A 27755-nucleotide genomic window follows, 5' to 3' on the forward strand; every position below is an offset into this window, starting at 1 on the left:
TGACATGATGTCACTTGAGCAGGGTATGGAGAGAGCCCCCCGCCAGGGCAAGGAAATGGGACGTCCTGTCAAGAGCCGCGTGAGGGAGGCGATCAAGTCTTCAGTCGCTGCAACCAATCGACATCCCCAGTTCACCTGTTAAAGACCTCATACCGGAGCCACCCCGCTAAACTGTTCCCAAATCCTGCCCCTGGAAACCGTAAGACACAGGTATTCGTGGTTTTAAGACACTAAGTTCTGGTTGAATATGTATTCAGTAATAGGTAATGTGTATGTGTATTATATGTATGGCATATACATATATACCCATATATATACACACACAAGCACACACAATAATTCCTACAAATAGAAAACCAGGATTCATGGGTCACAGGATGTAGTCTTTTCAAACGTCTCAGATACATGTTATCAAGCCGCTTTCTAGAAAGATGGTGGATTTGCACTCTGACCAGCATGTACAAGAGCGCCCATCTTCCGTATGCCAACCAATGCTTGGGATTCTCTGTCTGGTGTCTCCATAAACACTGGGATGGAGAAAAGGATGCTTCACAGGTGTACCAGAAGCCAGTGGAACCAGACGGGGCTGTGTTCTCAAAACTTCGGAGAAGTCGCTCCTGGACATGGATGCTCATGAAATTAGCATCTTCTGACCGGCAAGCCTAGCTCTTGGGACAGCACTTGCCTGAGCAGGAAATGTTTAATGACTACTTAGAACAGTCACAGGCAGTCCTCACTGGTCAAGCTGAATAAAGCTCTGGGCTTTTTGCCGTGTTTTTCCAGAGCCCATAAGTCAACCAGAGTTGTTTTGTAAAAACGTGTGAGGTGCCTCAGTGCACAATTCCTCAGACCCTGGGTCCTACAAAATAAACCCTCCAGCTGGGATGGAGCAGGACGGAGGGACAGAGGAGAGGCGGGAGCAGCTATATAGAATGCTACTGACAAGGAAGGCTGGGCTGGCTAAATCCAGCAATCCATTGGGCTGTTCTAAAACATTTCCCCATCTTGCTGTAAATAGGTAACCACTTCCCAGGAGATGCAAAAGAAAGACTTGTGTTCTCACAAAATCGGAATACCGGGTCTCTTGGAGAGGATGGTTTTTATTTTGTTTCTTGTTTGATTATGTACTGCAAGTGGCTTCTCAGCACGGGGTGACTTGAATGCTGAGAACACGAGGCCCTGCCTTCCTCCCTCTACACACTCTTCCAGGTCCATCTACACATCAAGGATGCACAGAAGTACAAGACGCACAGGTGTGCGAGAGAAAGTCTGCGCGTGTCAGTGGGCAGGCGGGAGTAGCTGGGATGACAAAAGGATGCGTCAAGTCAGCCTGGTAAAATTTACTGAGAGCATGAAGCTGGCAACTACACTTCTGAATTCTTTCTAGCACATTTACGATGTCAGCTTCATCCTTCATCGCTTGTTTCCATAGCCTCCTCTCTTTGAAATAACTTAATATGGCAAAATGCATTGACTAATAAAGCACATACCTTGAAATTACCAAATGCTCTCATTTTGTCATATTGGCTTCAGATTTTTCTATCATGAAATAAATACCAGTTACTGCTGGTTAAATGCCCTTTGTTCCCCTCCCTGATCCTGTCTACTTGCTGCTGCCTTCCCACAGGTGAGCGCTGTCATGGAAGTTGATGTTTTGCCTTCTAATTCCACCTTTTACACACTCACGTTCAGCAACATACAAGATTGTTTTTGTGTAAATGTGTGTGCTTCTGTACTTCTTCAACTTGTTTTATTCGCTCATTCAGGCCACAGCTCTGTTGCTCAGGCTGTGCACTGCATAGCTCCTGAGGTTCCATTCACACAGGCCACTAGGAGAGTGGCTCCCTTGGGGGTGGGCAGTATGTACCCCTGCGTGTTTTGAGATACGTCGTTGGTGCATGAGAGATCCTGCATTCATTTTAATTACCCTATGGTTTTCATCATGTGGCTGTGCCACATTTTATTACTGATTTCCTTAGGGGAAGGCATTTTGCTATTGCAAACAGCGCCAGGGAACAGCCCCCACACATGTCTCTGTATGTAGTCCGTATGTACGATTATCTCTGGGGGATCACCTTGCTTTATTCTGAGTAACTGTGATTTTTTTAAAAAATGATCCTACTGAACATTATAAGAAAAAGACCAACTTGGTGAAACTTACAATATTTATTAGTACAAATCAGTGTGTGTTAAACCCCAATAACATACACAATGGGGTGATGTTGAGGGCAGCGCCTTGCTATAGAATACAAGGTGGAAAGGTCCTAATTGTCTGCAGCAGCGTCTTCTATACGTGAGAACTGGGTCCAGCCCAGCCAGAAGCCCTTTATAGAAACACGAGAGAAAGGAACGGTTTTCGCAACAGAGCACGGACATTGGATCCCTGGGTCTGCTTTCAACAAGGATGGCTGAAAAAGTAGACTGGATACCGAATGGATCTGAATACAGCTCAGAGCCCTTTAGTTTCTAAGCTAGCTTGAAATTCAGCTGGCTGTGAGCATTGCAGCGAGTGGAGTCCCATAAGAGGAGCTCGGCTTCAGCCCGCATACGCCATAATCCTTGACCGTAAAGGAATTATTCCCATCATCCAAACCTCCCTCGGCCCATGAATTCAGTTCTCCTTGGGGCACAGCCTTTCCATTGGCTGAAATAGTTTCAGGTCTTCAACCTTCTATAGTCTGCAAGGTAACGTCATCTGAGCACCCTGATGTACCATTTCAAGTATAAAATGGCAAGTCAATTACGTACCGACCTAAAATGCGTGCGCATGACTCCAGCGCCACCGTAGGGGTTCCCACGGGGAAATGACCCCCAGGAGAACCCAGGCCTATGCTGCACATCACATAGGCACGAGCTAGGCTCAGCCAGTGAAATGCATTACATGTCGGTGTCACAAATACAAAATCCTATTTACACATATACACGTGCGTGGAAGGAAAGAGAACGGAGGGGGGCAAAAAAGCAAAGTTTGGAAAATGATGGGAAGGATTTACATCACATGAAACAACTTGACATTCTGGAGCAACAGTCATTTCCAGGCCTTTATGTGGTATTACGTGGTTGGAGTTCAACGATCAGAACAGCCAGGAGGTAACTGCAAGGCAAAATAAAGGAAGGAAGGAAGCTTCCTCGCGGGTGAGACTGAAGCGTCTCTCTGAAGAGGAGACTCCAAGTTTCTATGAATGCATGTGTGCCCAAGTGCTGTGTACTCTTTTCCCCAGTTGCTCTGAGTAGTGATTATAAACATACTGTCATCTGACCGGCTGGAAGAGTTAAGGCAGTACGGAAAGGTAAAAGAGTGTTTCACAGCCTCAATTAGATCCTGAAATAAGACCTCGGGCTTATTCGAGGGTTGCTCCCAACATGTGATTAACATCAGCTCTTGCAAGCAAGACGCAGTCACTAAGGACCCTGCCCAGGACTGGGAACCCCGCGGGGACGTGGCCCGCCCTAGCTGGGCATCCTGAGTGACTATCTAGAGAGAGTCCCAGGTTCTCAGGGACAGCTGGATGAGGAAAGCTTCCACGATGAGGCTTCATGTCCCCCGCAAAGAGGTCATTCGATTTGCAGCCCCAATTTTTTAACTTTTGGAAGAGGCATGGTCATCCCTTGGCCTGTAAGCAGCATCATGCCGGCTGCTAGTGAAGTTGTGGGGAGAACCCTAAAAAGCCTGGAAAAGACTCTGCCAAGACTTTCCAAATGCCACTTGGAGTTTTTGAGTGCCTGCTTCGGAGAGCTAAGAGGCACGCTTGAACCAAAAATAAGTGTTTCTGGCCTGCACATCCTACAATTGTCAGACTATTCTAGCAAGCTGAGTAGAGCAGTGGAGATATCCGATTGACAACCTATTCTTGAGTTTTTCTAGAAAGAAAAGAACAATCCCTAAATCTGTGATTTCTACCTGTTTTCTTGATCGCAGTCCCCATAAATGATTGTCAACTTGGCTGTGACTCTCTCAAAGACCCCAGCTTTTTCTTGATGGCGATCTCAGTGTTCCTACCCATCAAGGGCAGGGTGGGCACAGCCTCGAGAGGATCACACTGAGTTACTGGAGTCTTGAGGTCTTTTGTCGGCTCACCATCTCTTTCCAGGCTTTTGTGTTAGAGGTTTTCTATTAATGTTTGCTGGGCCTTGAATGTTTCTAGCAAAAAAGGTACCATCTGGCCCTGTTCCCACACTGCCTGATTAACCATTCCTGAGACCAGCCAGTCTTGACGGTTTCCTAGTCCTCACAGGAGGCACGGATCCAAACATCCTTTAGGAATTTGCCCCCAGTATAAGCCCTACTAGGAAACCAACTGCATCTTGATCCCAGGTATTTATGGAAGTTAGAGTGGTAATAAGATTTGGATTTCTAGTGGAAATAGCTTTTCTTCCCTTCTGTGTCTTCTTTCCCTTTCCTTCCATTAGATTCAGACACCTTTAATTAATTGAGCAGATGGGGGAATCTAGAGCGGAAGGTTTTCTGGAAGTCTACTCACAGCTAACAGGCATTCCAGGGTTGGACCTCTGGTGAGTCCTAACGCCAGCTGCCCAAGCTTGGCATCTTCTAAAACACTCTCTTCAGTTTTGTAATTTGCCAGGGGTGGGGGTGGGATAGGGGTGTCTCGGATCTTAAGGTGCCATTGCTTCCTCCGGCTGGCTTTCCTGTAACCTACTGATTGATAATATTAGAAGTTCGCCCTATGATTTAGATTCAAACACCCTCCGGTTAATTTTCCCCCTAGATATGACACCATGACATACTGTCTTAGTAAAACCCTACTCTGTGAATTAGCCTTCTGTAAGAGAGTGGGAATTTATAACTCTAGAGATGATGTATCCCAGGCAGTTTCTGGAAAAATATTTATACCCTATATCTGTCACCATTTATACGGTAACTACTCAAATGACTCTTTCAAACTGGGCCTCCCAAGCCCAAAATTGCATGAAATATTTTAGTCGGATCTGGTTTGTTTGTTTATATATAACCAAAATGTAGAAAAACAGGCATCAAGTAGAAGTCAAAGATGTAGACAACAGTTTCTAATACATCTTTCTCTGCTTTTCATAATGGCTCAAGTGTCTAGCTTGAGTGATGATTCAATTACACTCCACTGAAAGGTAAATGAAATGAAATGAACCTTTCAGTGAAGGCTGGTCAGGTAACAGAGGCAGTGGCACTGGGTAATTTGCCAGAACTGGGCTGAGGAACCCAGGAAGTCGGAGGGAAAGGCCACCTCAGAATCCCACACACAGATAAGTCAGTGAGACTGCTATACAAATTGAAAAGCAACTTAAGGTTTTTAACAACAACAAAAAACTCAACTATACTTATTACCTAACATCTGTTCCCTCTCATGTGCATTTCATGTACAAAGGCCATTTTGTGGCAGTATGGCAGATTTTTCTGGAGTGTTCTAAAAGCCTTTTCCAGGGACATTCCCTGCCCCATGGCGGCAGGTCTTCCAGGATGCCAAGCCAGCATCTCTCTTCTCCCTACGTGGGGTGCCAGGCCGCCGAGAATGGGAGGTCGGCTCTGGCTTCTTCAAGTACAGCGGACCATGGCCCATGGGTCAGCAGCACCGCCGGCCGGCTTGCGTGGTTTGCTTCCCAAGTTTGATTGCTCCGTTGTTTCCATTCTCATGGGGGTCCAAGGGTGGGATCTGGCGACCTGGAAAAGAGGAGGCCAGTATTGATTTCCTTTTTTCCAGTCGACACCACATATAGACTGTCACCCTGCTTCAACACCTCCACTGAAAGTTTGGGTTATACAGGAAGTGGGAGGGGCCAGGAATGGCTCTTTTCCCTCATCCCTCCCTCCTTCCCTCCATCCCTCCTTCTTTCCTTGCTGATGCCTGAATTCAAGCTTCTGTTTGGAAAGTGAAGGTAAAGTAAAAGCAGCTTCCTGACCACGAATTTCTCTGGTTTTGGAACCCCACGCTCCTAAGTAAAGGGGCAAGTCCCCACCCACCTTTTGTTCATCAGCATCAGCCCAGGTGCTACCTCCCAAGGGTCGGCCCCAGTGCTGTGAGCTGCTTCATGGCCTCAGGGCTTCCGTGGTAACCATGAGGACTCATCTTTCTGCTTCTTCAAATAAAACTATAATCTTCCTAGTAATACCATTGGTTAACACTTAGTTCCCCATTCCCCATCCTGCCGTGCACGAGTCAGCTTATTTTTTTTTAATGTAATTTAAAAAATTGTCCTAGAGTCTCCGTAAATAAACACAAAGTACAAATTAAGAAGGCAAGCCTAAGGGGTAGGGAAGGGGGAGCTAAAAGGTACATGGTTTCTGAGATGATAGAGATATTCTAAAACTGTGTTGATGAACAGCTCTGTAAATGTACTAAAAACCATGGAATTGTACACTTCAAATGGATGAAATGGACAGTAGGTGAGTTTTATCTCAAAAAAGCTTTCTTTGGAAAAGGCAGTGGCATCTGGAAGTAATGAATATGTGTTTAGGACCTCACAGTTTTCAAAGATGTTCCCGGGCACTGTCTTCACATAAGGCTGTGAGGTCGGTGTGATGGTTTCTGTTGTCGTCATTTGACTAAGTCTCAGAGAGCTCAGGTCATAGCCTGTAGGTCATGTCCACAGCAAAGTGGCACAGGTGGTTCTTTGATTATCTTGATTTTCTGATGGGTCCCAAAGCCCATGTCCTTCCCACTGCACCATGTCTGCTCTCTCTGCTGCATTTCTATCCCCCATAAAAAGACATGCAACACTAGCTCTAATATAAAGGTTGTTAAAATCAGTTCATCGGTGTATCAGTTTACTAAGTAACCAGTCATTAGAAATGGAAGGGAAATTAGTTCCAAAAACAAAGACCTTCAGTGCAGGTGGAGGTTACCACCAGACTATACCGAGAGTCAAATCATCCCGGGAGAGGTACATCTTCCCCAGGGGCAGAAATAGTTAATGACAAAGGTATGGTACACTGTGTACCTTGGGTGCCATGGGCACTCATCAAAGCTCAGGCATAGAGATTAAGGTCATTGGCGATTACCCAAAATCCAAAATTAATGGTAGAGCTCTTCATTTGATGATGAAGCAGATGAGAAGGTTATAACAATTTCTGAAGGCACTATTCGGGCCACTATCCGGAAGAGCACAAAGCTAAGCAGAGCTGTCACTCATCGTTCTCAAAGCAGTTCAGTCCTGACCCAGAAGCAAATGAGAACGGAAGTACAGGTACTTTCCTCTTTTGGACATGCTGCATTTTTTTTATTAGTCATAATTAAAAGGAAGTAAACAAAATGCCTCTTCTACTTTGTCAATCTTAAGCAATGAATAGAGGGGGAAGCTTGGAATGACTACCAGTGCTGATTTATTTAGGTCTGATCTTGCCAATCGAGTTCTACTTACTCCTCCAGAGCAGGGGCTGTGTTTTGGAGGGATGACGGTGTCACACTATATCAGTATTTAAATCTGTAAGACCTCAGGTGTCTCCTGACTGTGTTAGCTGCTCCAACAGGGGCTTTGGCTTTTGCCTCCGAAATGCTCTGGGACAAAATTATAATTCTGATGGGTGTAAACTGTGGCCCTAGTTAACAAAGACAAGTACTGTCCACTGATAAGTAGTTTTGACAATTTCAAAATCAACATCCTATACTAACATCCACTTTGTGCTCTTATTGTGGTGTTAGCTCTAGAGTTAGCCAAAGAGTGGGGTGCCTGGGTGGCTCAGTCAGTTAAGCGTCTTCCTTTGGCTCAGGTCATGATCCCAGGATTCTGGGATGGAGCCCCACGTCAGGTTCCCTGCTCAGTGGAGAGCCTGCTTCTCCCTTTCACTCTGCCACTCCACCTGCTTGTGTGCACCCCCTCTCTCAAATAAATAAATAAATAAATAAAATCTTTAAAAAAAAAAGTCTGTGGAAGAACGTTATGCCTTTAGCCCTCCTATCTGTGACTCGTTCTCCATGCTTCATGTGGTAAGATCTTTCCTAGGAAACGTACGCCAAATACACCAAATGTTTCTGCATACAATACACACTGAAGTCACAAAGGTCAAGTGAAAATCTAGAAATCAAGGGGACATGGAAAGCACAACGGGAATGTCGGCAACCCTCCTTGCCCTGCCTGTCCTCTTCCCTCTTTCCAGCCTCCCACTTATCTCCTCAGTGGACAATAAGGAAGACAATATTTAGGTTGCAAGATCCAGTAGACCCAAGTCAGGCCTCGCGAAGACTCCTTTCTTTATTTGTTTTAAATTGTTAGCCGTGTTTTTGAATCAGTTTTCAAATCTGGCTTCTTAGCGACACCAGATCAGTCCCGTTTCTCTTCAGAATATTCAAAATCTCACTTATTAGAACAATGTGTTTCTCAAAGAGGGAGTTACAGCAGTTTCTTTAGACTTTGTTTTTCTCCTCTAGTACAAGGGTTCTGAGATCTGAGAATCAGTGTTGCAGTTTAGTGAACTTGGACAAGCTACTCAGTATCTCTAAGATGGCCTTTCCTCACTGATAAAAAGACCATGAGAAAGTCACCGGACAGCCACTCTGCCATATCATCTGCAGCTCTCACCAAGATGGAAGGAATCATCGATGATGAACAGGTCCTAGGGGTGTCTCAAGTGGAGTTTGCCTGGGGACAAGGGTTCAGGTACTAGGATGGGGATCCATCCTACTCTTCTACAAAACACAACCTGGGATCCCCACTTCAAAGTGAGGAGAAAGGAAACTCTTCCACTTTAAGGCAGAGGTGGAGGAAGGCCGGTCATAACAATGAGGCAAGCACCTTTAAACCAGAAGGAAGCCAACAGTGCTGTGAAAACACAACGAGCCCTGATCTTGTGATCTGAGTTATTTGGAACTCACAGAGAGGTTAAGTGTACTTAGACAAAGGAATGGTTCTGGAAAATGGCCAAGGCGTTTTGTACCAAGGCAATCATACAACTGAATCTGTATTCATTACAGAGGCACAGAATAGGACAAATACACACACACACACATACACACACACACACACACACACACACACACACACACCTGAAAGGCTCTGGGCATTATTTTCTGCAGGTTTCTACTCTTAGAAACTATCCTTTGAGTACACAATCTCCATAACAAGTCATCCTGGGGTCGAAATCCGAGGTTAGGGTGTTTATTTTAATAAGGTTGGAATTGTGTAAGATTCTGCTTGGGAAAAAAGTTAAAGGACTTTTTTTTTGAAATTCAGTTTTCCTGAAAGTTGACAGCCTTGAGAAAAAGCAGGTTTTATAAGTGATGCCTCGGGAATGCAATATGTGAAAAAAAAAAAAAAAATTCCAAGCCTATAAATTTGATCATGGCTCTGGACCGAGGGCTGACATGCTTCCACACACAACAAAAATAAAACAGTGAGCTTGGCTGCAGCTGTTCTTTTTCCTTGTGTGGAGGATGGGCCGTTCCCCGTGTGAGCCTGGAGGCCTCCCTGAGATTTCTGCTGTTCGTACTCTTCTCCCCTTTCCCTGCAGGTCTGGATTTACTTGGCTCGGCTACCTTCCGTTGAGCATTAGAAGCGTGGTAGTTGCTGTGTAACTTTATTTCTTGATCCTGATTTTCTGAACCATCCCAATTAGTAAACTGACCAATAGGACTTGGCAGTATTTACCCCTGGTAATGGCCTTTAAGCTTCTTCATTTGGGGGTAGGGGAGGTTTTCTGTGGAACACAGCAGTGGCTCACAATCAGGGAACACTGCCCTTAGAGTACAGAACGGGAGTGGGGGCAGGAGGCCGGGCATGCCACTTGAGTCATTCCCTGAACTGTCCTTTTGCTGCTGTAGAGGAGATAATACTGGAATTACTAGATGACCTTGAACATTAGAGTCTAGACCTGAGAAATGAGCTAGCATTCCTTTTGGGACCAGAATGGCTTAGGAGACACAGAATGAATGATGCTACGAGGCCTGCAGGAAGTCCAGTCAGGGACAAGGAGAGCCTTGATCTGGATGCCAGGAAAAGAAGCAGAAAACAAAGATGGGAAGGACTATGGGAAGACACCTGACAGAGAGACAGATAAAGCAAAGAGAGGGACAAAGAAAAGCAAAGATCAATGTTTAGGTTGCTGAAGGCATGGTGATGCCCACAGAGAGGAAAGAATGGGGAGGTCACCATGGGCTGTTAGTCCCAAATGCCAGAGGTCTTCAACATGGAGGGGTTCAAGTTACTCTAAAATCATTACTGAACCTTACTGTTTAAGGGCATCTCTTTCATTTTTCTTTTTAAATGAATAGGCTTTATTTATTTATCTATTTACGGAGCAGTTGTAGGTTTACAGAAAAAGTTGAGCACAAAATACAGAGAGCTCCTAATATCCTCATCCCCAACTTCCCCTGTTTTAATGACTAGCACAGCTGTGGAAGATTTATTACGAGTGATGAGCCATCACTGATTATTATGAACAGAAGTCCTTAGTTTATATTAGGGCTCATTCTTGGGTGTTGTATATCGTCTGGGTTTTGATAAAATGTATAATATTAACCATCCTCCATTACAACACCATACAGAAGAGTTTCCCTGTCCTAAAAATCCTCTGTGCTCCCTGATTCATCCCTCCCTCCTTCCTACGATGAGCCTCTGGTGACCACTGACTTTTCCACTGTCCCTGTAAGTTTGCCTTTTCTAGAATGTCTCATAGTTGGGATCATACAGTGTAACATAGCCTTTTCTGATTGGCTTCTTTCACTTAGCAATACACATTTAATGTTATACCATGTCTTTTCATGGCCTGATAGCTCATTTCTTTTTATTGTTGTATAATATTCCCTTGAATGGATACGTCCCTTTCATTTTTCTATTTTAACATTTAAAAATTATAAGACACAAAAAACACTTGCCACAAGGGGAAAATCTAACAAGACAGACTTCATCAAAATTAAGAACTTCTGCTCTTCAAAAGACATTGTCAAGAAAATGAAAAGGCAAGTCACAGCCCGAGAAAATACTCGAAAAAAAACAAATATCTGATAAATACACATGTATCCAGAATATATAAAAAATTCGATAATATGAAAGCAAACTCAACACGAAACAGGCAAAATCTGAAACAACATTTCGCCAAAGAGACACAGGAATTGCACATAAGCATATAAAAAAAAAGCAGACATTATTAGTCACCAGGAAGATGAACATTAAAATTACAAGGAGATACCACCAAAACCCCATCCAAATGACTGCAACTTTATCAACTGACCAAAACAAGTGTTGACAAGGGTGTGAAGCTACTAGAGCTCTCCCACATTTTTGACAGCAATATAAAATGCCAAAAACACTTTGGAAAACTATTTGCACTCCCTTAAAACGTTAAACATTACCGAGTAGATAAGCCAGCCATTCCACGCCGAGGTAGTTATCCATACAGACTCGTACGTGAATGTTCACAGCAAACTTACTTAAAATTGCCAAAAGCTGAAAACACCCCAAATGTTAAATGAACGAATTAACACATTTTTCCTTATGCAATGGAATACTACTGAGCAACCCGGGAACCCACCCAGCAAAGTCCATACTGTGTTAGACAACGGACTGATCTCATTTCTTGAATAAAGAAATTACATGAGGGAACAAAGGGAGAAAGATGGAGAAGGACTCTCTGGCTTACGAGAGGCTTAAGAGACATATCCACTAATCACTGTGTGTGGAATTCATTTGCATCCTGATTCAAACAGTAAAATGCAAACAGAGAAACCATTTAGGACAAACGAGACATTTGGAAATTTGAACACTGACTGTTTGGTGATATTGATAGGATAACAGCATTATTATTACTAAAGTAGTAATGAAATTGTTGCTACATAAAAAACATTACATTCTTTTTTTATTGTGTTGTATTTTATTAACATATAATGTAAAAAAGTTACACTCTGAAAACATTTACAGATGAAATGATGTCTGGAATTCCCTTCGAAATAATTCTGGTGGGGGGTGAGGGGGAGTGTGGCATAGAGATGAAACAGCTTGGTTATGCATGCATGCTGGTTCACTGGGTTATTTGGTTTACTGGTGTGCGTTTTTAAAATTTTCCAAAATAAAGCCTGTTTTTGTTTTTTAGCTCCCTGGAACCTCACCACCATGAAACAACCACTGTTAACATTCTAAGTGTATTATGTATCCTTCCAACCCTCGCCCGGAAGAATGTATTATTTACCAATATATATTATATGGTGGATATTTTTACGAAATCAAGATACTATACAAACCAGTCCGTAAATCCTGTTTCACAGTCAGCCATTTACCTTTCCACGTCAGGAAATACAGATTTACATCATTGTTTTTAAACATTAGTTTATAGTGGTGAGAGCATGGCTTTTTTAAAAAAACATTTCCCAACTTTTGGACCATTAAGTCATTTCCTGTTTTTTTTTCTTGTTTTTTTTTGTTTTGTTTTTTGTTTTTACCATCATTAATAACATTACCATAAGCTGCCATAGGCAATGAGCAGTGAGACAGACTAGAAGTTCCAGAGCATCCTGCCAGGCTTCTAGTACAGGCTACTCACTTACCAGCTGTGTGACCTGGACAAACTTTTTCATGCCTCAACTTCCCCTTATGTAAAATAGGGATGATAACAGTGCCTATTTCTCAGCAAAAAATGGTGCACAGAATGAGTTAATAAACCTTTAAGCAATTGCAACAATGGATCAGAATGAAAGCTGTGCTGTGTGCTAAACATTCCTGCTACATTTTGCACACCTGATCAATTTCTGCTTTGGAATCATTGGGATAAAGGATACGCAGGTTTAGGAGTTTTGATATCCCACTTGTACCTGTTCTGAAAACGACATTATTTCATGGACATCCTTATTATTGTAGTCCCTAAATTAACTTTTTCAGTGTCAGAAAGTAGACAGGCTTTGTCTTTGTCCTTTCCTGTCCCTTGGTGGCTTAGCTAAACCTACTTTCATTTGACAGCTAACTGCACTACTATAAAATTTGCAAACACTTCTTTTTGTTTTTAAATCTTCTCCAAACAAAAAGTAACTACTGGAGAATTGTCAAAATCCAGGGCACTTAACAAAGCTAACACTGTGCAAAGAATGATTATAAAACAAGAGCTGATCCCTGCCCACAAGTCGTAACTTTCTGCCTGTTGTAGGAACACTCTTATTTTTCCAAACCAATACGCTTGTACCTCTAATTATACTCACTTGAAAAAATATTTCTCACCTTGTTCCCAAACTACCAACAAACAAAAAAACCTAGCTTAATGTCCACAGTGTCTCCAGATGTGATTTTCAGAAGAAAGCCCTGTGTTCTCTTCTCCATAGTCAGCATTCAAATTAACTGGAACAAAAGCACAGCTGTCTGGCAGAGGTCCCACCCCAAAACAGACATTTTTCTGGTGAGCCTGCAGCCCATTTCTTTTTGCTCTTAGGGAGAGGTTTTTTAAAAAAAACCCAAACAGTATTTAAGTTGAATAATTAAAATCCACAAACCCAAACCTGTGCTTCTCACGCTCCAGAATGCAGCCTGGTAGGCTCCCATCAGATGCAGCCCCAAGATAGCCTTCATGGGCCAGAAAAGGGGACCTGGGGAACGAGGATCAGCTTGTACCACTCTCTCCCTAGGTCCCCATGCCCTGCCTGTTTCCCGTGTTCCTGATTCTACTTCCAAAAGATTTCTGAAATTCACATCCACGTTCCTCCACCCCATCCCACCCTCCCTTCTTCTGCACTACAGCAACAGCGCCCTGCCTGGGGAGCCTCATCCCCCCACCTGTCACTATCCCCATGGTCCTGTTCTTTTGCTTCAAAGCATTTATAATAATGTGTAATTATACATGTATTCGACTCTGTACCGATAGTCTGTCTCTGGCCTCGATGGCCGGCTTTGCTCGTCTTGGTGTCCTCAGTGTCTACCAAGGTACCTGACCCACAGATGAGTACAGGATATGTTTATTAAACACATGTATGAAGAGATACCAGGCCTGTCCGATGGACTGGGATCATCCATCCTTAAGTCCCCATAGTAGGGCAACGGCATTTCTCTTGATCTAGCGATCACACTGAAATATTGCCTCCGGCACATCATTAGGGAGGGTGAAGATCCAAATTCAAAAATCTGAATTCAGCCCTATCCTATTTACTCATCTTAGCGTTACGGAGAATATGACAGATCTGCTCGCAGAGACCTTGTTGTAGGTATATACCTAAAGCACCTGGAGAACCATTTAAAGTATTCATTTAACATGTTCATTTAATTTAATCATTTAAATGTGTTCAAATGTCAGAATGATGGGGAAGCCATAAGGAACCTTGGGAACCACCCAAAAGAGTTGGGGCCAATGACATTTCCATAAGGAAAAAGATAGGAACTGCACCCTTCAAGGAATTAAGATTGGCCGGGAGGAAGGAGGAGAATCACATTCAGGGTCTGAGACAGCAGATGTGTGATGGAGAAGGTAAAGCGTGATGGGGAGCAGACACGAGACCTCCAAACCCCACCTGCCAAGACCAGAGCCCAGCAGAGAGAGGAGTTTCACAAGGAAAACCATCAGGAGTTTGGTTTTGATATGTAACACCATCAAGAGTAAACAGCAACAGAGTATCTTTGTGCTTTCATACACCAGTTGAAACGCTCAAATGTACCAAAATTTTCTTGGCCAAGAATAGTTCTTTATCTTTCAACTCAAGGAGGAAAACGTCAGTGTTCCAAATAAAGGTATAAGAGCTCAAGAAAGAGAAAGGAACAACCTTGGGGAGAAATGCATGGAGGAGAACAAGCCATAGACAGCGGGGTAAAGGAGCTCCAAAACCAGGAATGGGAAAAGGGTACGTGGAGGAATGCCAACCTGAGGACACCACGTGAGGACAGGCTGTGCCCAGCTCCCCACCCCACAAAACAAGGCAGTACCCAAATCCTTTACAAGGTAGCTTCAGCCTTCACAAACAGATAATAGTTCACTAAACAATTTCCAGTTCGTAAGTACATTAACTCATGCCTAGGAAACATGGTTGTCTCTTTCTGGTTTATGAACACTCTGGGAATATAGAAGAGAATCATCTGTCTCTTCCTCCAAGTCAGCATGAATTAATTTTGTTTAAGCACACCTTTTCAAAGGGCCTTTATTCTCACCATTTTTTTTTATTGCATCTTTTCTCCCGGGCACGTTTGTCTCTGGAACATTGCTTTGGGGAGTGTACAAGTCAGCAATATCCCGTTCTATTTTGAGCTCAGGGAGGAGCGCATGTAATACAAGTAGGAACAGGGAAAAGGAAAATAAACAAAATGTCTGCCGCAGTGTATTTAGGTGTACTTGGTACTGCGTTTTAAATTAACCTGTAATTAGGCTACAACACTCCGTTCTGAAGAAATTCACCTGAAGGAGTAAAGAGGCACCAGAGCTTACAGGAGACACACGGCTAGAGGTCTTGCTGCAAGCCGTGTATAATGAGAGAAATAATTATTTGATACAGAAGATGAGGTGGTACATCTACTCTATGGCTTATATAGGAATTAATTATTTGAAGCCATAATTTGAAGCCCTCATTACCCAGTGCTTTAAACAAAACACATGCTCTTTCTTTCTTTCTTTCTCTCTCTTTTTTTTTTTTTTTTAAGATTTTATCTGTTTATTTGAGAGAGAGAGAGACCATGATTGGGGGAGGTGTGCAGGGAGAAGCAGATTCCCCGCTTAGCAGGGAGCGGGAGGTGGGGCTCGATCCCAGGACTCCGGGATCATTACCGGAGTGGAACGCAGACCCTTAACAAACTGGGCCACCCAGGCACTGCAAACACGTGCTTTTTCTCCAGTGAAGCAGACCACCAAGATCTTGGGAATTCCTTACTCAATGTCATCATCACCTTGAGCCATAAAGACCTTATGTGGGTGAAGAGATGCACCATACAAAGAGGTATATTTCTGGTAAGATATCAATACTTGCCGCTTGGGCTTATTTTCTTTTTTTTTCTTTTTTTTTTTTTTTTTAAAGATTTTATTTATTTATTTGACAGAGAGAAATCACAAGTAGGCAGAGAGGCAGGCAGAGAGAGAGGAGGAAGCAGGCTCCCTGCTGAGCAGAAAGCCCGATGTGGGGCTCGAACCCAGGACCTGGGATCATGACCTGAGCCGAAGGCAGCGGCTTAACCCACTGAGCCACCCAGGCGCCCCTGGGCTTATTTTCTTCTTTACGGTTCCTATTTCCCCCTTTATTTTAATCACGATCTGTGCACACCTCAGAAAGTCTTATAGCTCGGGCAGAAACCTCAAGCTGAATTCCAAGGGTGCAGAGCACTGTGCTTCCTTCCCTGGCCGCTGCCTTCTGCACCACCTGCCTGCCAGGGGCTCATGCTGGGGAGAGGGTTCCAGAACGGATAAGGAGCTGCACAAAGGAAAGGGGTCAATGTCATAGTCCTCAGGAGCTATCTGGCTCCACTAATTAAAACTTTTAATCAAAACAAAATGTTGAATACTTGCCTAACATACCAGAAAAGCTGAACGCCCCTGGAAAAGAATGAGTTTGACAGGAGGGAAAATGAGGTTAATGGAATGAGTTCAAGACAAAAACTCTAAGATGTCACCCAGTGTTCCACAGAAACAGAGGGCAGCCGAACAGTCCCTTCACAGCTGAGCATTGTGGCCATGACCCATTTTCAGGAAGGAGCAGGAGTCTGGGGATCCAGGGTTTCCAACATAAAATGACAGCCTAGCATTCTGGAGTTCAACTGCTAAGGTCAATGCGTTTGGAGAACATCATTCTGTTGTGAGTGTAAAACAACAGCGGGAACACAAAGCCTCTGAAGGAGGATGGGAGGAAAGGTAATGTGAACCCCAGTGAACAGTAAGACTGGGGCTGTGTGTGTTTTTGTGTATTTCTGTATCATGTAAGTAGCCCATGTCAGAGTTCCCCCTCTCCAAGTGAAATTCCCCATCAAGCCAAGAGAAACAAACAAAATAATCCCTGCTATGTGTTCTTGGAGCCTAGAGTAATGAACCAAAACTAGTTAAAAGGAAATCAGATCAGTTCTGGGAAGTGACGGCCCCTCTGACTTTGAGTGCCCCGCCAACAATGACCTCAGGGAGAAGAGAGATCAAACCATCAGTTTCCCCTCTGGAATTCCCTTCTGGAATTATCTGGAACCAGATAAGACCTTTGAGAACAACTGTCAACTGTTCAGGGGTTCAACTTTTCCTAAGGCGGGTACCCCAGGCCTCTGAGTCCCAGCCCATCAGTAAAGGTTGATACTTGGGTGAAGTCCCCCGTTATGCTCTGGGGACATCCCAGGACAGTATCCCAAGAAAGCGGGCAGCAGGAAGCTCTCTGAGGGGACCCAATGCAGAACATTTTTACCAAAGAAGTTGTGAAGGGGAAATCTGGCCATCAGCTAGAACACAGGTCTTAGATAAAGGTTATTTATGGGGAACAGCATAAAGAAAGGGAATGATAATGTGACCCAGAACAGGAGACAAAAGATGGGGCCACCTTCCCTGCCATTAACTGGCTAATTAGAAATGAGAAAAATTGACCGTCCGCCTAATTCCCAATTTCAGTTCTTGTGGGATGGAGACTCATTTTTTTTGACGACCACCAGGCGAAAGGAATTACCAAAAGTTTCCTTCATTTTGTTTGCCCAGAGTCATTCCGTTTAACACGTGACTTGAATTTCCTACACCTTATCACTGTCTGTTGTATTTCTCTCCCCCTCAACATACTAACACAACATGCTATAAAACACACACCCTCGGGCGCCTGGGTGGCTCAGTCATTAAGCGTCTTCCTTCAGCTCAGGTCATGATCCCAGAGTCCTGAGATCGAGCCCCACATCAGGCTCCCTGCTCTGTGGGAGGCCTGCTTCTCCCTCTCCCACTCCCGCTGCTTGTGTTCCCTCTCTCGCTATGTCTCTCTCTGTCAAATAGATAAATACAATCTAAAAAAAAATAAACAACAACAAACCCACATACACCCTTCTAATCATAATGACTTCTTTTGCAACACACTTATTTCATTTTGATTCATAAAACAGAGAATCGACAGGTTAAGGCACAAGAACTATGGAGTTTCCGAATCTCCATACATAGGTCAGGAGTAACAAGTGCAGACTCCAAGTTCTATATCCATGGCACCAGACAGAGTCCCTCAGAGGGAAAGCGGCACCCAGGGATTGTATCCTGTGACTCTCAGAAGCATACAAACGTAAGCAAAGTCAAAAACGCAGTTCAGATACTTACTGATTCCTTGAAAGAGCTCTTCGATATTAATAGCATTTTTCGCGCTTGTTTCAACCACAACAGCACCTATGGATTCAGCATATTCCTTAGCGTCCTTCAAGGGAACTTCCCTAGAAAAGAGGTCACACCCAGACAGAAATGAATGCTCATTTGTATAATACAAAAACCCAAAAACCAAACAGGAAGCTCATGCAGAAACAGCTCCTTTATCTAAGTTCTGTTGAATAACCACTCGGTCTCTTGGCAAATACTGAGAGCTAGTATTTGTGAAAATGGTGAAAGTTTAAAACCTGGTCACTGGCATCCATGGAGTTACATGACCTTCGCCACCCCCCATATGTAAAATGCTGTGCCCGGTTCAACTGAAGGAAAGAATTCTAGAACATTAGAAAAACTCTTTAGGAAGATGGCCACATCCATTTCAGCTTACAGAGTTCGGGCTGATTTCAATTCTTTTCCCATAAAAAATGACTCATAGTTTTTTTAACTTGTCGTGTGTATGTGCACGTACACACGTGTGCACGGTCCTGCAACACACGTGCTCTTGCGGAACTTCGTGCATTTTGTCTTTCACACGTCAGGGAGAATATGCGACAGGATGTGAATGTCTGGAAATGACCATGGTTATAGCTAAAGGCTGTGACACAATAGGACCGAACCGGACTTTCGCCTGTAAAAGTCTCTTCCTGCAGAGATGTTAGGACTTGAACTCTGCTTAAATGAATAACCTAGAAAGACATTTATTGACCTATTTTTAATAGGAAGATGCTGTGGTGGCTCCGAAGATTAAAAAGACACCGTTCCTGTTCCCCCAGAAGTTTAGTCATTTATTCAACAAATATTTATTGAGTGGCTATTATACGCCAGTCTCTCTTGTAGGTGCTAGAGAAAGCAGTAATCCCTGCCTTCTGGAACCTACCCTTGAGAGCAAAGACAAACATCCATGGTTACTCTAACCCACAACATTATAATATTTGCAAAACATGGATAATAAAGGCGATAAAGCACTTGGAATGAGAGGAAGTACAGAAGTACCAAAAGTACAGAAGTACAGGAAGTGTACAGAGGTACAGGATATACACAGAAGTACAGAAAGTGTACACAAATACAGAAAGTGTACAGAAGTACAGGAAGTGTATAGAAGTACAGGAAGTATACAGAAGTATAAGAATATAGGTAGTTTACAGAAGTATAGGAAGTGTACAGAGTACAGAAAGTGTACAGAAGTGCAGGAAGTATACAGAAGTACAGGAAGTATACACAAGTACAGGAAGTATACACAAGTACGGGAAGTGTACAGATTCACAACTGAATGATATGGTGTCAGAATGGAGAGAAGGTCAGAATGGAGCTGAGAAGGGAGGGGGTTGCCAGCAGCAATCCCGGCAGAGAGGCCGGCAGACACCTGTCTCATGCCCAGTGGCCACTAAAGAACAAGACGACAACAGGGTCAGCCCCACATTCTAGGGGAAAACGGTACACCACAGAGACAGGAGTGGGGAGGGAGGAGAAGAATTTGGAAGCTCTCGAATGCTGTGGGCGAGGGAGAATACAATGCTGGACTAGACAGATGGCTACAGGAAAAGCAGAAAGGCGGACTGAAAATCAAAACTGGGAGCGGGGTGAAGAGACTGTATCCCCCTCCCAACTCCTTCCCTTCTCTCCACCCCTCCAAATGCCTCCAAAAAGGCTATAACTGGATTATAAAGTTACTGGGGAAATCCATCCTTGGCATTTAAATTCATTATAGACCCCAAATCAAATGAGAGGAGGACTTTTCAGGAGTTTGATGGAAAAGGGCTCAAGGAGAGGTTACCATAGTAAAGGCAGGGGCCCCAGGATTCCAAACCAGAGAAAAGAAGCCTCCTGAGTTGTGTCAGTTACAATCTGTACCGCCATAATCTTTCTTACCAAAGACCCACTGGGAAAAGCTATGCTCCTTAAGCTGCCCTCTCTACTGTTTCCAACAGACAAACCCCAGACCTCTCACAAAGATTGAAGGGGGAAAAAAAAGAAACTTGAGTTTTTTGGTGGCAATGAATTTTACATTTGAAACACCCCAGAAAAGGGTTTTTCGATGTTCAATTTGGCATGTTACCCTACTTTTTATTTCTTCCTGGCAGTCACAAGCACAAATAGAAGGGTGGGGCTCATTTCTACTCAAATGAGGTTCAGGTAAGACAGGGTGTGCCTTGCTAATCTCCACCTGGGGGTAGGGGCGAGTCTGGCCATCAAGGAGGCCTCGGAGACCCCTCAGGTTGAGAGCAGATTACAGTCACATGCTTCCCTAGCCCACCTCTCCTTAGTCCCTTTGTGAGACAAAGAGGAGTGAAATAGGTTTTGCCAAGATTAAGGCAAGAACAAAGTCACTTGCTACAGAGTCCAAAATGTCCATCCTAGCATAACAGTAAGCCTGGGGGCGGGAGGCTCACCGTCTCACAGTCTACACGCTGCACCCGGAAATGGACAGATAAGAAAAGCATGTCCTCACACTTCTTCCGTGTTTAGAAATGGTCTTATGAAATAAATTATTTTCCCAAAATGACACAGTGAGTCCGGGCTGGAGGCAGGGTCTAAGACCCACTGGCTCTGCCCCTTTGCTTCCATCAGGCCTTGACACCCAACAGGCACCCACATTTCAGAGGCCATTCTTTGGATCTTTATAGACAGAAAAAATGTGGGGTTTGAAAGATCCTCAAACTGTAAGGCACCAGAGTCAGGGGCGGAGGCAAGAGAAGGGCATATCCCGTCCTCCTGAAGAACAGGTTCTTACTCAGCCTGGAGGGCCAGTGGAAGTCCCTCTAACAACAAACTGAAATCAGAAGGACCAACCACTCTTGAAACTGTCAAAACAGGTTTCCTCTACTGTGGTATAAAAAGAAATACGTATTTCCCTTCTCCTTGCTTCTTGGCACAGAGTTCCTGAAACCACGAAGTTACCTAGGTGATAGGTGTGTCCTTTGTTATTTGTAAAGAGCTCCAATATGCCAAACCTGAGTTTTTTATAGGTACGGGCCCCTAGTGAGCTTCAGATAGGGACTGGTTGCCAGAGGACCCAACCCCACGATTAGAGGGTTGAAATTTTCAGCCTCACTCTCCAACCCTGGGGACAGAAGAATTGAAGATTTAATCAATCACGACTAAGTAAGGAAACCTCTGCGAAAACTCTTGAACACAGGGCTTGGAGGGTTGGACTCGGTGAACACATGGAGGGGCTGGGAGCCCCTTGCTCTATGCATCTCTTCCCTTTGCTTGGTCCTGACTTGTATTCTTTAGAGGAAACCTATAATTATAAGTCTAGTGCTTTCCTGAGTTCATAGAACTCTGTTCTACTGAATTATCGAGCCTTCTGTGGAGGGGACCTAAGAGCCCCCGAACTGGTAGTCTGCTGGGAAGAAGTGAGGTTAACTTGGGGATACCCAAGACCTTCATCTGCCATCTGAAGTGGAGGGAGGGACAGTCTTGAAGGGCTGAGTCCTTAATCTGTGGGATCTGTGCTGACTCCGGGTAGTAACTATCGGAATTGAACGACCAGATGCCTGGTGGCATCGGCAAATTATCATTGGAACAAACAGGCACAGCTACACACAACTACAGTCTGAAGGAAGAGCCTTAAAAAGGTGAGAATTTCCTTCCTTGGAACCTCTTGCAGGTAAAATAGAAACCACTAGGAACGGCCCCAGCTGCATATAAGGATAGGCCCGCCACCCACAGCTAGAAGGAGGCCATCACTGGTCTTTTGTGATTAGGATTGCATGAGACTATGGCATCTAATGGCTTTCGTTCATTTTTTTCCAACAATTATTTACCAAGTGTCTGCCATATGCTGGACATTGTGCAAGGCATTGGAACAGGTAGATTGAAACTAATTTTCCCAAGCCAGAGCGTAAACACAGCTAGTCAATTTTGATGGGAAAGACGGTTTTTCGACTTTCTAGACCAACCTGTGTACAGAATTCTGGACTCCCAGAAATCACCCAGAAGAGTTACTGCCAGGGGCACCTGGGTGACTCGGTTAAGCCTCTGTCTTTGGCTCAGGTCACGAACCAGGGTCCTGGGATCGAGGTCCTAGTCAGGCTTCCTACTCAGCAAGGAGTCTGCTTCTCCCTCTCCCTCTGCCCCTAACCCCTACTTGTTCTCTCTCTGTCTCAAATAAATAAAATCTTAAAAAAAAAAAAAAAGACTTACTGCCAACCAGCCAGGAAGTGCAGGAAGTGTAGACGGGGCATCCTTCTCCCTTAGCACCCTTCCCACAACTGCCCCTTCAGCCCCTACCTTACATATCAGCATCACCGAGGGTTTCTTTCTTTCTTTCTTTCTTTTTTATATTTATTTATTTGATAGACAGAGATTACAAGTAGTCAGAGAGGCAGGCAGAGAGAGAGGAGGAAGCAGGCTCCCCGCTGAGCAGAGAGCCTGATGTGGGGCTCGATCCCAGGACCCTGAGACCATGACCTGAGCCGAAGACAGAGGCTTTAACCCACTGAGACACCCAGGCGCCCCCGAGGGTTTCTTTCTTAACTGTCTGATGTCCTACCCCCCACCGGAAAGCAGCCACAGGCAGGCGCAGCTGCCAGGATGCAGAGCCAACTGGAGACATGAAAGGCAGAGAAAGTGGGAAAGCTGGAGATCTGGGGAGGCTACCATCCCTTCACCAGGAAAACACTAAATTCAAGGGACATCAGAATAGACCAGAGTCAGGGTCGGGACCAAGAGCAGAGTGATGGGGAGAGAGAGCAATATGGCTCAGGCTTAGGGTGGAAACACACGGAAGGGGAGTCTTCTTTTAACCCAGGTCTGATGTTAATCAGCTTATACTTCGGCGTGGCCCACACAGCAGCCTGTCACATGTCTCAGACCTGGGCAGAGGCCAGAGCAGGCTACAGCGCTGGGAGGCTCTCCATAGGGGAAGAGGTCACAAATCAGCATTCTTGTGGGCTCCAGAGTTTTCAACGGCTGCACTGCCCTGCAAGGGTCCTTGTTTCATTGTTCAAGAGGTAACCTGGTAACATGGCAGCTGACTCATTCTAATTTCAAAGGTGTTTAATTCTCCGTGATCCTCCCCCATTGATGGCAGAGGAAGAGGAGGGCAACCACCCCAAGAAGGAATTCCTGAAGCCCTACCTGAGAGGGAGGGCATTCAAAGCTAAAGGTAGACTAAAGGCAGAATGATGCTCTGTCCCCCCTAGGGGTTCATCAGGAAGGTTCAGTTCCATGGGTTCCTCCTAGAAGTCAATAGAGATAGGTGACTCCCACGGTACCTCCCCTGCCCCAGGTCTTATGCCCCTCATTCTACCAGATGGGATGAATGCTTTATAGCAATTCTACATGTTAAGAAATTTGATATTACAAAGTGCTCAAAACAATACCCATAACATAATCAGTGCTATATCAGTGTTTCTTTAATCAGTTACTGCAAAGCTATATCAGCAAGGATGGTGGCATGGCACCATTTTCTTACAGAATGCCTCCAGAAAGACTGAGGAAATTATGCAGGTGGAGGAAACAAGTGAACAGGAGGCTCAGACTAACTACTTCAGAATCTGAAGGTCCTTCACAGGTTTATGTGACTCAACCCCTTCATTTTATGGTCCAAGAAGGCTTGCGGGCCAGTCATCGCTATTCCACAGAAGAATGAGTGAATATAGGCTACATCAGCCAACTCATTAAATACATTAATTTTGGTAAATTACCCCAAAGTTAAATTGCCTCGTATTTTGAAGTCTTTGTCTATGAAAAAACCTGACATTAATTCTGAGTAACTTGTATTCAAAGTAATAACTTCTCTTTTCTTTTTTTAAAAGATTTTATTATTTTATTTGACAGAGAGAGACAGAGACAGTGAGAGATGGAACACAAGCAGGAAGAGAGGGAGAGGAAGAGGGAGAAGTAGGCTTTCCACTGAACAGAGAACCCGATGTGGGGCTTGATTCCAGGACCCCGGGATCATGACCTGAACTAAAGGCAGATGCCTAATGACTGAGCCACCCAGGTGCCCCTAAAAATGGTAACTTTTCATAAGCATGAATATATCTTACTCTGTGACATTTTATGCATGTTCTCTAACTACTTTGGTTCATATGATTTGAATTTTTTTCTTATTTATTCATAAGTGCTCTGTGTATATTAAGAAACCTAGTCCTTTGTAACATATTTTCCACATTTCTTCAGCTTATCTTTTGTGTTTAGATCTTTGCCACACGGAAGTTTTTATGTAGTCAGACTTTTCAATTATTTTCCTCTATGGTTTCTGAGTTTTATGTCATGGTTAAACAGTTCATTCTAACTCCCAAGATTATTTTTAACAGTCATCTGCTTTCTCTAACTTTTATGGTTTTGTTATTTTACATTTAAATCCTCGTCCCACTTTCAATTTATTTTTTCTCACTTTCCCCATGACTAGTTAATTATCCCAAGACCATTTATTGAATTATCCCTTTTTTATACTTACTTAAAAATTATCTTTATCATATACTAAATTTCTCTTTGTATTTCACCCTGTTTCTTGATTCTCTCATCTATTCAATGACTTTCTGTGCAGTTCTGTGACAATGCTATATTGTTTTCTTACTGAATCATTAAAATAGATATCAATATCTGTTGGGATTTGTCCCTTCGATACTATTTCTACCTATTTATTATTATTTTTTTAAAAGATTGATTGATTTTAGAGAAAAAGAACAGGGGAAAGGGCTGAGGGACAGGGAGAAAGAATCCCAAGCAGACTGCGCAGTATGGAGCCTGACCTGGGGCTCGATCACACGACTCCAAGATCATGACCTCAGCTGACACGAAGAGTCGGATGCTCAACCAACTGAGCCAAACCAGGTGCCCCTCTGTTTATTTTTCTAGATGAATTTTAGGATCATTTTGTAAAACTCTTTTTAAATGTCTTTTTGGTAATTTGAGTGGAATCTCAGTGAATTTGTGGTTTAATTTAGAGCAAACTGACATTTTTACAATACTGAGTTTTCCTATCCAAGAAAAAGTACACCTTTTCATTGATTTAAATGTTTTGTGTCCTACCATAGCATGTATGTTTTATCTATATAGTTCTTGCTCATTTTTTGCTAAATTCATTCCTAGGATTTAAAATATTTCAAAATTTGAAAAAGGACACACATACCAGAAAAGTTTATTTCTAGTTATTTCAGGTTTGTATTGCTATTACAAAGTGGGTTTTAACATTGATTTGATTGATTTTCTAGTTGGTTAATATCTGTAGATAGGTGAAGAATAGTTATGCACTAGACAACCTTGGTTTTCCTAGTCCTGCTAACAATTCAAAAACCTCCCATGAAAATGAGGATCACGTGATTCATATATCAGATTGGCCAAGATGAAAAAGTTTAGTATCTGCAGTGTTAGAGCACAGAGAGAGAGGAAAAGTGATGCTCACACACTGTTGGCAGAATGACCATGTATTCCAAAGAGCTCATGGAAGTTTAAATGCAGAACAACCATATCCTCTAAGAAGTTTCCAGAACTTAAGCACATAAAGTTGAAAGAAAAAAAAAAAAAACAACACAAGTTGATGCTAAAAACAAAGACAAAATGAGGACAAACATTCAAGATTTCTATAGTCTGTCACAGAGCAATCATAATTCAGCCTTCTCTAGACAACCTCAGAGGATGCCCATTAATCTTTCAGAGCCTCATCTCTCAGGTGTGTTCTATAGACCACCGTCTTCATGATTATTCTGGACTCATTAGAAAAGGAGAATCATTCTGAACCAGAAAGGCCCATTAGGCAAGGCCCAGAAATAGGTATTCGGGCAACTTCCCAACAGTTTCTTATGCATTCTATGGCTTGAGCATTACTCTTCTAAGGGGTGGACTATAAAACACTGAGTTTGGTATTTCTGCAGTCTATCCAATTCATAATCTGACACTACGAAGTCATGAGTTTGGAAATCTGTATTAAGATGACTACACCTAGGACATAATCAAATACACAGGTCTCAGGCAATATTTTACAAGTGATAAAATAAAAGAAGAGTGGCCCCATGAGCTCTTCCCAAAAGAAACTTTCTGATGGCCCGGGTGTGTTCTAGAATGTATATTCTATTTCTAAACCACCAGAAAAGCAATAACCAAGCATTTCATATTCTGCCAAACTCCTGCAATAAAGCAGTTAACATTTCACTTAAAAAGTTTTGCCCCATCAGGATGCCTAGATGGCTCAGTCAGTTAAGCGTCTGCCTTCGGCTCAGGTCCTGGGATCGAGCCCTATGTCGGGGGTGGGAGTGGAGATCCCTGATCTGCAGGGACCCTGCTTTTCTCTCTCCCTGTGCTCCTCCCGCCATTCGTGCTCGCTCATATTATCTCTTTCAAATGAATAAAGAAAATCTTTTAAAAAGCAAGTTTTGCCCTATATTGTTCCTCCCTCCCCCAGCCACAGCCCCCTTCCAAGGTCAAGCTTAGAAGACCAACTAAGGGGGCGCCTGGGTGGCTCAGTGGGTTAGGCCTCTGCCTTCGGCTCAGGTCATGATCTCAGGGTCCTGGGATCGAGCCCCGCATCGGGCTCTCTGCTCAGCGGTGAGCCTACTTCCCTCTCGCTCTGCCTGCCTCTCTGCCTACCTGTGATCTCTCTCTCTCTCTGTCAAATGAATAAAAAAAATTAAAAAAAAAAGAAGACCAACTAAGCAGGCTAGGAGGAAGTGGCAAGGCAACAGTAAGCCGGATGCGGTTGTTCAATGTCTGGTGGAATTCTTTTTTGTCAAAACCATCTAACATGTTTAAGGTATTCTTGCCAAAAGCAGTAGCAATCATTCACAACATTCTGTCAGAACCCAGCGGAGGAGGGCTTGCTGTCTGCAAAGGCTCCCGTGAGCCACGAAATGGTCTCAGCCCTCAGCCCTCCCCACTCCCTCAAGCAGCCACTGAATGAATAAGCAGGGCAAGTTGTGTCACATTAGCTCACACTTTCTCTAACTGTGCAAGGTCTGTGTACCAATTCGATGAGGCCACCAGTTTAGCAATAATTAAAGCAGCAAAATTTAAAATGTTTAAAATGCTCATTCTTATAGACAACCAGATTTGTTTCCCTGTGAGGTGGAACTAAAACCAAAATGAACTTTAAAAAAAAAAGAGTAATTACCACCTTTGCAGCAAAGACCTGATGGGTCTTTCATTTACAATGAGATAAGTGCTTACGGTTAAAGCCCTCGCCATGTGCACCCTGGGAAGTGTTTCTGTTCCCATGGGACCTTGCTTACTTATTCATGTGTGTCCAGAACTGCTGTTCACCTGGGGCCACATTCCTGGTGTCGAGTTCAAACAAGCAGTGTCAGGTTCTCGCCACAGACTTAAATGGATTGTTTCTTATGGAAAATGTCAGCCTTTGAACTGAATGAGAATGGAGCAGAAAACACAGGTTCTTTAGGGAGACCTGGCCATTCCTTTGCTTCTTAAGACTTTCTCCAGACAGAGACTGAAGCTAGTCCTAAGAAGGCCGGAGAGAACCACAGGAAAGAGTTTCAAACCCTCTGAGGAGAAGCTGATCGGCCGCCATCTTCCCTCGTTCATTTGGAAATCCCTCATGGATTGTGTTTGTCCTTTTTATGAGATGCAATAGAGCATGATGGTCAAGAACACGGGCTCCGGGACAGATGGGCAGGTGTAA

The 27755-nt window shown here is 43.7% G+C and overlaps 1 protein-coding gene across 1 annotated transcript in view; it reads right to left on the minus strand.

Annotated features, from left to right (window-relative positions):
• Positions 1-2151: 2151 nt before the first annotated feature.
• LOC111142468 (RAB31, member RAS oncogene family) overlaps positions 2152-27755 on the minus strand; it is a 130551-nt gene continuing 104947 nt past the window's right edge. Inside the window, exons 6-7 of the mRNA XM_022495642.1 lie at positions 18131-18240; positions 2152-5653 (exon numbers count right to left, since the gene is read on the minus strand). Coding sequence (XP_022351350.1) covers positions 5556-5653; positions 18131-18240 — 208 coding nt within the window. The 3' untranslated portion in view covers positions 2152-5555. The remainder of the gene's footprint in view (positions 5654-18130; positions 18241-27755) is intronic.

Source organism: Enhydra lutris, unplaced genomic scaffold (genome assembly GCF_002288905.1).
Source record: "Enhydra lutris kenyoni isolate GAN:26980312 unplaced genomic scaffold, ASM228890v2 scaffoldscaffold8, whole genome shotgun sequence".
Lineage (NCBI taxonomy): Eukaryota > Metazoa > Chordata > Mammalia > Carnivora > Mustelidae > Enhydra > Enhydra lutris.